The 11053-nt window shown below is 38.1% G+C and overlaps 1 protein-coding gene across 1 annotated transcript; it reads right to left on the reverse strand.

Moving 5' to 3' along the window:
- Positions 1 to 871: 871 nt before the first annotated feature.
- Positions 872 to 7378, reverse strand: LOC104623252 (V-type proton ATPase subunit d 2-like; the record flags this gene model as incomplete). The annotated part of the gene is made up of 2 exons (XM_010290291.1): positions 7123 to 7378; positions 872 to 1043 (listed from the first exon to the last, which is right to left on the reverse strand). Coding segments are annotated over exons 1-2 (302 nt in total), but the record flags the coding sequence as incomplete, so codon positions are not given.
- Between the last annotated feature and the right edge of the window lie 3675 nt (positions 7379 to 11053).

Below are 11053 nucleotides of genomic sequence, written 5' to 3' on the forward strand. Positions count from 1 at the left end.
TTAAGATCCTATTTATATATTTGCCTAAAACTGCTCAGATACACTTGACACACACACACAAAAAAAAGACATTATTTTTCTGTTACGATAAAAATACACCTAAAAAGTAAGCTGAGCAGTCTGCTGTTCTTGTTATAATATATTAAAAAGATAAGAACAAAAGGAATAAATAGGTAAAATATTTTGCTGACATTTCACTAACCCATGTTGTTATACTGTTATAAAGCAGATCCTTGTTCTTAATGTTAAGGCATTCATTGACAAATTTCATCTCTTTATAACTGTATTGAGATCAGAACTTTCTCTTCATCTGGCATTAAACAGCAATTGTACTTTTTTGAAAAGCTACTTGGATCTAAGTATCTTGCTATACACAGCATAATGTTCTTCTGGGTTTAATGTTCAAATGGTATAAAAAATATGGCGGATGTATGATGTGTCTTTCCCCCTTTAAAAAAAGTCTAAAACTTGCACATGCCTAGGAATTAAAGCACTGCCCTGTACATCATGAAATTGCTAATCTTGCATGAATTACCCCCACAAACTTCATTTTTGCAAGTTCTCTGACTTAAATGATGTTTGAAAATTATAACCATTTTTCTCAAACTCTACATCCCTTCCTGCCATTGTACACAAAAAAAATCTGCTTGTGTTCTTTAAAATTAGTAGTTGCAAAGACAACAGCTCTTCATATATATATTTTCAGAACTTATATTAGCAAATAAAGTATGTAATTGTTGCAGTATAAAAGTAATTTTGCTATTTGTGAAATGTAATAGAAATTCAAGTATGATGCATTTACACTGTTTTAACTTGCAGCTGTGCTTTTACTTTGAGGCTATGTGGTAAGCTATGTGGTAACATTACTTACGTGATAAAATTCAGAAAAGTGGCCAGTGGGTCAAAAGCATGGTTTCTAAAGTAATGAAATTCTGTGAGTAGTTTTGCTTTCAGTTTATCGTCGATGGTGGAAATAGTGAGAGGGCCAGTTTCGTTAGCCAAGAAGTTGCCGTAGTCTGTAGTCTGTAGATGTAACTTCAGATCTGAAATTAGATTCAAGGAAGGTCATGAGAATAAACTGTCATTATATTGTCTACAAACCAAATAAAAAGACTTTTAAAATGTTCATTTATAACATATTTTAATATTAAGGATCTAATCATACTCTATTGAAAAGATTTTGCCATAGATTTAACATACAGTAAATGCATAATTACTGCAAATTTTTACTATCTTCTACCAGTAAGACTCACTGCATGCCACAGGAAAGTACAAATAATTTATACCTTTGTCAGAAGTTTCACTGGCAACTTTAGTTTCCAGCCACACCAGGCACAGTGCTAATTACTGCTCTCCCAAGCCTCTTCCCAATCAGGTTTGTTCAATGTTTTGATTTCTCTGATTTATTCGGGGCACCGCTCTTGCACCATTATAATACATCAGTTGTTTTGTCTCCTGCATTCCTATGGACTGTTATGCATCATTACGAACCATCCTTTAAATTTGTTAAGGTCTTAAATTTTCATATGAAACGTTTACATCTCAGGTAAGACTATAATTTTATGTTATCAGGCTGCCCAAAGAAAAGGAGAGAACACATCTTGCCTGTCGCAGGTTCTGGGCTCCAAATGGCTTCTCCAGTGGAGCATTTGAAAGGGCAGAGTTACACTCTCTTAGCATTTCTGGTTTGGCTTTGTCTGATTTATGGCTGCTACTACCAGATCCTGAGAAGCTGTTCCAGAAACACAGGTTATCGTGTAATATTTTGTAATATCAGAGAATTCACTTGACAAATTTCCTCTGCTAGCCATTTTCTACCATGAGGCAAAAGTAAGGATTTTAATCAGTCCTTAATGTTCAATACAGTTTAACATTTCCTTTTAGAAAAGCTCCTGCTGTACTGCATAATTATATTCAAGGGCTGTATTAAAACTACAATAAATTATAGATTGGCATAAAGTTATATGGTTGGGGCATTCATAATGATTAGATTTCCAAATAAAATTTGAAGTTATATTTAGGGAAAAGGACAGCAACACTCCCACTGACTGAAAAAAAGGTGTACCTATAAGGGAAGTTAACATGCAGTTAGCAAGGTGTGCATTTATCAGTATAGTAGCTACTCTTTCCTAATTCCCCATGTCTGTACTTTCTTAGTATGCAATAAGGTTGCCTACACTGGGACTTAACGCAAAAGAACTAGTACATTGCAAATTCAAACTCCTACGTCTAGCACTCTAGCTTGCTGAGATAGATAACCCTTGGAGTTTTCTATGCAGTTTAGCTGCCACTCGAGCTCATTTTAGCAATTACATCAACAGACTCTTGGGTTGGACAGCCTTACTCAGCTAGCGCTCTGGAACTGTTGGCATTTCTTTACATCTTCCTGCAATAGGCTGAACTTATGCTACCAGCGTAAACTAATTGCTGCTTAAAATTATACAGGTTGTCACAAAACCGTTGACAAAAGAAGACAGAGGTAATTGGTCTTTCATCGGTCAGAGCCAGATACTAGGAAATATTCATAGTTTCAGTACAGGCTACCCTGTAGAAAGAAGAAAGAGAATCCGAATAGGAAAAACACACCCACTTAATTCAAAAAACAGAGAAAGGTAAGAAAGATTGAGAGATAAATAAAAATGCTGAATTATGCCCAGAAATGAGTCAGAATATGTAAGACCAACTTTTTCAAAAATCACTAATATTTTCATATCACATCTACATTTCCTGTGATTTTTACTTTCTCTTTTTATTGCAAAGGTGGTAAAAATACTTGGCGTATGGTGGGATTACATAATACTACCTCATTACATGCAGAGAGCTGAATTTCAGCTTTCCTCAATTCCTTTGCAGATGAACCACTGATACCTACCTTGAGCCACACTCTGCAAACGCATTCCGAACATGGTGGTTTTCAGAGGCTTAGTACCTAAAGCAGACTGCAAACCCCAAATATCAGCCCCAAATATTGACAATTCTGAAGTGTGTTTAACATTATCATGAGATGAACAGAAACCAAACCCCATTGATTTGAAAGTAGTTTGACAAGACTGTGTTACCTTCTCCTGTTCTATTGAGTGGCTTCAAAATCCATGCCCTAATGTAAGGCATGAAAAATATTAGCTATAACATATTAAATATCCCCACCTGGCTGTCAAAAGCTATGGAGGAAATACTATGCCTTGGAATATTGGATTTATGACCCTGTCACTTCCACAGCCTGCTTTAGGGAAGTATTTCTCCTAAATAATTTAATAAATGCCAGCATGCAGACTGTATGTAAGAAACAATATTCAACCCTATCTCATGGCCTTGGCCAAACCAATTGAGAAAACAGTCATCCACAAGCTCGGATACCATATAATATCAATCAGGAATGTCATAATCGGAGTTCACACCATGGCAGAGTTCAGTGCAGCTCAGACTGCTCTGTGACTCTTAAATGATATTCCCTTGGCTGTTGGCATAAATAGGACCTGGGGACTAAGAGTCAGACACTTGCACTTAGTAATGCGACCTGATGACCTTGCAGGAGTAGATGGCTGAGCATTACAGGGGCTTCAGTCATTCCTGTTCACCAGAACTTTTTAGTGATGGTAGCAGCTCCTTTTCTCAGGGGCTCTTGGAGATCTGCACAGGACCCTGGGCTTTCAAGCATGTCCAAAAGATCCCTAGGAAAGAAAATTCCTGTATTGCAGCTGTCAATATTATTGCCATCCGTCTGCATTGTGTATTTCCTCATACAATTATATGCAGGAAAATCATGTAGGAAATGTATGGCTTTAAATAATGTGATTTTAAATCACATGATTTTACTCACATTGAAGAGCAACCAAACACAATTAACAGTATGTCTAAAGGCAATTAATGCGCAGAGGGAGACTAGGTTAAGATGAATGCAATTAAGACAGGGACGATGCTGAGAAAGACGGAGTATTGCGAGAACTTGAACAAGGCATTAAGCTGGTCTCTCAGCATCAAGCACATGGAGTCGTGTCCGACTGCTCTCTTTGACAGCCAGCTACCCCCGGCTTTTGGTTACCCTGCTATTTCAGCCAGCGCGCGCTGGCGCGTCCTGGCTCTGGCAAGTTAAGTGAACTTACTTCAGTGATGTCGGGGGGAGCAGAGCTGCGGTGCTTCTCCTGTGACTTCTCCCTTCTAGAGAGCAGTAATCTTTCCATCACACAAGGAAGCAAGGAAAGAATAAAGTGCTGCATTTACACCCCCCGCCCCCCCATATTCTACTTCAAAGACTGTTGGCAGGGTTCTTCTGAGGACCCCGTTCCCCTGAAACCAGATGACAACACAGGGCCAAACCAGGAGCATGCCATGTTGCCGAGGTTTCAGCCAATGTTGCAGCCCACAGGGTTTCCATGGAAATTATAATAATTCAAACAAGCCCAAAAGGATGTCTAATTTAAGCTGGAGGCCTCCTTTTTCTGTGGCCCTCAACTGAGAGGACACAGTGGTATCGTAAGTCAATTAGCATCCTCCTTTTTTTCTTTCCCTCTCACTGTTATACTTTCTCTGTGATTATCAAGCAGATGTAAAGCACTAACCTACAGTTTTTCTTGTGGTTCTTCTGTACTGACATTATGGTTTCCCCTCTAGAGATACCAAAAACACTTTGAAATGAAAAGAGCTTTTTTATTCTATTAATGGGTTACTTGGAATTGTTTTGATTTTATTTCTGCTTGTTTGTTTTAGCATATTTATAATATTTTTAACTTAGGTCAGTGTTTGCGGTGTGGTGCTATGCCACAGAATGCAGAATGGGGTAAATTTATTACCTTTTAATGTAAAGACGTGAACTGAAGGCACTATTAGACAAGCACAATAGTACTACAGTACAAATCCACATGTTGGAACTTTTAACTGGAAACAAAATGCAATGTATGCATAAAGCTCCATTTCTTACTGTGGAGGTAAGGGTCTGTGTCTTTGGTGCAGTGTACAGTCGTGGTGCAAGTTCAGTATTACAGCATCCTACATGTGCAGAGAGATAAGTGTACTTTAGCCTCATGTACAAATCCAACACTTCTCATATTTTCATTGTAATACATTTGGTAGGTAACTGGTGGGAATCTGTTAGCTGTCTAAAAGAAGTAGGAAAAGATACAGTGGATAAAGAGATGTAGAAAAAAGGGAAGTGACAGTGCGTAGTAGAGATGTGCTTGTAGGCGGGTTGACGAAGGCTCCTGATTCTGTTGCTGAAACAATTTGCATTCTAAAGTTGAATGAACAATAGAAAGAAGAAGGTTCAAAAATGAAACTGTCATTGTTCTTTCTATTATAAATCTTACTTAGAAAAGGATTTTATCTCTCTGTTGTCATCTGTCCATCTGTTGCATGCTCTTAATAATGTTGAAGGTTTATATATCTCAGAAATATTTGAAAACTACTTCCTCGTTGTAAATAACTTTCTTGTAGCATGACTTAAAATTTAGATAGTTTTTCTTAACTTTTCTTAACTTAACATGACCATCCTTCTTCTGGGAAGGATGAGGGGAAATCCTTTTTTCTTGTATGTTTTAAAAAACATTTAAACCTGTATATTTTCATCTTATTCAGAAGTAATCAGGATTTTTTGGGGGTTTTAAATACATGGAGCCTCTGATAACATCATTTATTGAGCTCCTCTGCAGGAGTAAGACTAAGGTTTAATAATTCCCTCATTCTGTCCTTTGTGTCTTTTCTGAGTGTTTGAAGCTTTATTAGCTTTTCTGAAGCCTCTATATTCGTGGAGCAGGACTTTTTGACTTAAATAATTAAACACAATACAAAAAATGTCTGTAAAGTCTTTAAGTTGCGTAAATCACAACTGCTGGTACAAATAGGCTACAAAAGCTGTTGATTTTGTCCAGCTGACATAAGGAATAGATCTCGGTTCTCAGAGTAAGTGTATACATGTGTTCTGTGTGTCTAAACTGCCATTGTACGAAATGGAGCTGATACAGCTCTCCAGCTTTTCAGCTGAAGTAGATACTTGCACTTGGTCAGTTGAACAGTCTCTAGATCCCATTGCCTGTACTGACAATCTCTGCCTGAACAGCGAGAGGAACTTTATCCTGCTGACAGGTAAATACCTGCATATATCTATTTAAATGTAGTTGTTTTAATCTGCAAGATGAATGGCAAGCAACCTTCCCAGGCTTATGTTGCTGTTATATTAATAGTTTAGACAGCCTCAAAACTCCTTTGTATATGGGAATCATCAGGTTCTGCATTTCTCATTTCCCCAAATCCATTACTGCAAACATAAAGCAACCAATGCTTAAAACAGGGTGAGATCCCTATTTCTCCTTGTTTATTTTTCAAATTAATCTAATAGACTGCATGTTATAGAAATTATTTTGGTGTACAATCATAGCTTTTATTTTGGAGTCAGGGAAAGAAAATTTATGTTCCTTTAGAAAGGTGGCTTTTTTCTGTCACATTTTTTCCTGCCAAGTGTCTAGATGTATGTCATATGATTCTTGGTACAAGTCTGTCTTCATCAGGCTATGACCAGTCTTGGCCACAGAAAGCTGTTTTGGAAACTAGTGTGTGTTCTCTTTATTACTGTGTCAAAGTCACCTTGAAAAAAGCTTTTTTTTTAAGCTTGAGAACAGTTCAGTTTTATCTTTGTGAAGTCTAGTTTTCTCTTCCTGCTAAGTAGAATGTCCCCTACTGCCCTAAAAGTCATGAAGTAATAGAGTACTAAAATTATATCTTTCATAAAGAAACTCAGGGCCAAATGGTAAGCTTTTAATAAGATTTTGGGAACTATTGTATCCATCTGAAATGATATGAAATTTCTATACTTGAACAGTTCTATAGCATGGTTAAAATCTGTGAGAAGGTTACCAATCTCCATAGGAATGCTGCAGATGAGATTTCCAAACCTTATCAGTAAACTAGAAAATCACATCATCTGGATTGCTTTGCAAATCAGTCTGTACAATACTAGGGTAACTCCTGTGGAAATCTATTAACTTAAATATGAGAACAGTTTTTCAAAGGACATCAGGGTCATCTCTGGTTTTTAAGATAAGCTCTCGATACTTCAGTCTTTTACATTCCCTTCTTCAAAGGTCTAAGCAACAGTATTTCTTCCTAAATAAAATAAACCAGCAGACTTACCTTCTAGTGTCTCACACTGTGCTAAGTTGACATAGTCCGCACTTGTCAAGATCCCCGCTTTGAACCCTCGGACCAGACCCTCCAGGTAGCCATGGTCCACATTGAAGTAAAACTCTGAGTATCCCGGCATGGAGAAAAGGAGATTTACTCTCTCTGCTGGATACTTGATGGTACCGAATATCTGCCACCAACGGTTTTCCTTCTTTTTGGAAGGAGTGACAAATAGTCACTGGTTTCCTGCCAGCCTATGATTGTGTTTTACCAACTGGTTTCTTCCTGTTTCTTGCTCCTAGTGTAGTTCCAGTACGGTTGATGCTTACACAACAGCCAGCCAGCAAATCCAACTCCCTCCTGTCAGAGCCAGAAAATGAACCTATTATTGTTGAAAGAGAAGCCAAAAAGGAAGTATAAGATTTAACCATTGCTTACACGAATGCTCTGTACTGATTGGAGAATGAGAAAGCATATTACAAAGCTTGATTGCATTTTCACATTTCTTACATGTATTATAAACAGGAAGTTATTTGTGTACACCCATTGAAAAAATATTTCTGCACCAAAATGGTGGGCTGTGGTAGAACCTATTCAAGGAACTTAGATGTATTTCAGCGTCTCTGTATACCTTTTGGTTTTTAACATATTTGATTGCTGAAAATTTTCTGCTGCTCATCGCTATCAATAAATATGTATACTAATTATAAGGTCCTTCTATTAATTACCCTGATCATTCCCATAGGTGAAAGGTCTTTGACGAGTTTGACTTTCGTTAGCCTTTAAAATGAGTATTCAGAACTTACCTCATAACTATAGTTTGTCCAAGTTCCAATCAAAATACTGTGGTTATATTCACTAAGATGTGGAAATAACTCATATATTTCCTCTTACAGAATGAAGTTTATAAAAATAGGAATCTTGATTTCAATAATGCAGATTTAGAGCCTTTTTAGACTTCCTGATTTTGATTAAATTTAAACTTGAAACTGCTAAAACTATCAGTGACTTCTATACTGAATTGTTAAGTCTTCTGCCTTTCAGATTTAGGTGCCCCAAAGCTGACAGTTTGTGGCTATGCTTCTGTAATCAACACAAAAAGTCCTTTTCCTCCCTAAATTCACTCGTGTGTGCGACACGTGTCTGCAAGCTTTGCTGGAAGGGAAAGTCTTATCACACACTAGGTGATATTTAGGTGATAACTGGAGCACGGGAACGTTGCAGTGAGGCGTCTGAGGACTGCTGCACGCTTGGAGAGTTGACATCAGCAAGAGAAACTACAAGAGCTGTCTGCCACCCACATCTCATCCCTTGGACCCAGTTTTCAGTGCTTTGAACGCGTTTGGTGTATTGTGTTGGCTGAAGACATGTGGCTTGGCTGTTCTGTTGATCCCGTGTGAGATGTGGCTGCAGCAAGTTGTGAGTCAGAAGCCACGGGGACAAGGCTGTGGGTATGACACTTTCACCCCTGTCCTGAGGGCTGAGAGACTGATGACAGCTCAGTGCTCACCAGGTGATTCCTGTCTGTACGCCTTGCTCTTGGCACAGCAAGGCTTTGCAGACCGTGCAATGAGGCACGAGATGCCTGGGTGTTTGCTGCACAAGCGGCCACCCGGTACCTCCTCTAGGATGGTCACTAGCCAGCTGGCTAATGGGCAAGAAGTGGCCACGAGCTACCTGGCAGGCTACGCTGAGCCAGGGGAGTGATACTACTGCACCCTGAAGGTCAAATTAAAATTGTCTCGGGCTGGTTATTACCATGCCTGTAACCAACTGCAGGGGAAATAATGACAGCATTTAGGCTTTTAAAAAAATCTCATGCTCAGATATGCAAACTGTAATTAACTGAAAGTTCGAATGGTGCCTAGAGTATTGAAGTTTACTCCTTGCAAATTAGGCTTACAGTTTTAAGTTGGTCATTCCTTGGCATTGCAGACTTAACCCAGCTAAAGAAGAAGAGAGGGATCAGGCCCATCAGGCAATAGAAACCACACAGGTCCCTCCCGCACACGAACAATTTGGTTTTGTCTCCCCAACCTGCGTGCCAGCAGCGCTCAGAACCGCCGCGTGCAAGAAGTTGTCAGAAGAAGTTTGTTGATGATGTTTCAAAAGCCGGGGAGACTTTTGAGGGTACATGACCACTGTCAGTGCTTCCTTACTGGCACACGAAGATAACCACATTTTAACTTAAACCTGGTTTTTTGGTTGTTGTTGTCATCATCGTTCTAGCGGGTTTCACTTGACAGCCTCTGAAACTAATTTTTTCAAGGAGGAGAGGTAATAATACGAGGGACTCATTATTGTGTACACTAGGAGCAATGTTTGGGTTTAACCCAAAGATCTCTAAAATGTGTGTTACACAAACAAGTAGTGTCTCACAGCAGCTGAGTTCAGGCCTCCCCCAGCTGCAATCACAGCGTATCAGAGTGTGGCACTTATCCAGCTGTTACGCTGCCAACAAGCTTCCAAAACTTCAGACAGCAGAGCCAGCGCACAAGTGGCTTTGCAGTAGGTCCTAAATTTAGTAAAGTGTGGGGTCATGTGAATACTGCCTGGCAGGTGCAAATACCACCGCTGGTGATCCTCCAGTGAGAAGGTGCTACCACGAGATCCATAAATACTGTCAGGACCATCACTTGAAGTATAATCACTCAACAAAGTTCCTTCATGAAATTTGTGTAATTTTGCATGATTTCAGGGGATTGCAAAAATCAGGCTGGGGTCTTGAGTGATTTTATCTATCAAGGCATAAGGTATCAGATGATATGATCCAGGGTAATAGACTGCATTCAACAACATCAGAAAATGCTCGGTTCTCTGATTTTTGTTACAAGAAAATTTGATGAAAGGAGACAGATTTATCAGCAATTTAAACATTATATATATAATTAGCTAATGCACTGATTTTTTATACAAAGTATATATGTTCAGTATTTATTGTTGAAATCTATCAATATCATGTTCAATATCTATTGTTCTAATTTCTCATAATGAATGGCTAGTGCCATATGATTTCTTTAATATTTTGTAGTGGGTAATTTTTTATTAAAAGATTATAGTTCTTTCTATTAGCGAATTTATTTATATAGAGCTGTGAATTGGCTTTAACAAATTACCATGTGAGAAAATATGATACTCTCACCTGTTAAGCTTGTGGAGTGCAAAGGTTGAGATATTTTTAAAAGAATTTTTTAGCAGTGAGCTAAACAAATACTGATAGTGTGTTTGGGAGGGGAAGTTAATTCAGGTTAAGCAGAACTGGCGACACAAAACTATTCAGATCTAAGAGCAGAATTTAACCGTTGATACTGAAAGATTTTTGAGAATCTGTGAAACAAAATTCATATATTATTTAACCACAAGAGGTCATCATAATACTGCTGTAAACCACCTTTCTTCAGGTTTTTTTCACATCCACTGAAAGAAATAAACTTGGAAGGAAAGATGAAAAAAGTTCTGGCTTTTTTAATTTGTTTTCAGCTAATCTAAAGTTAACGATAAAAAACACTTATACTGATTGTTTACTCATAAGTGACAAACAAAATATTTCCATTTTACCTGTCTTTTGCTATATCCACAGATTTTTCCCTGAGCTTCCTCTTTTTTTTTAACAATGTTGACAGCTTCTAGCCACGAGGTTAATACTGAAAAACAAATGACAAAGAATCAGCAGAAGAGTGAGTAAGTGGTGTTATATCAGTGGAATGTTCACTAAATCACGAGTTCAAAGTTACGCTTTTCATTAGAAGTACTTAAAGATAATATTTTTTTCATGTTGGGATCTCATTTAGAAGTCTATTTAGAACAGCTTTAGTCAGGCAAATCTCTGCTTATATTGTGTTTTTGCTTATCCAGAAACAAAATGTACTCATCTTGATTGTGCAATTGCTTACACAGATAATTAGCATTATGTGTGCCGGATCCACTGCTGTCAGTATAT

Source organism: Phaethon lepturus, unplaced genomic scaffold (genome assembly GCF_000687285.1).
Source record: "Phaethon lepturus isolate BGI_N335 unplaced genomic scaffold, ASM68728v1 scaffold697, whole genome shotgun sequence".
Taxonomy (NCBI): Eukaryota; Metazoa; Chordata; class Aves; order Phaethontiformes; family Phaethontidae; genus Phaethon; species Phaethon lepturus.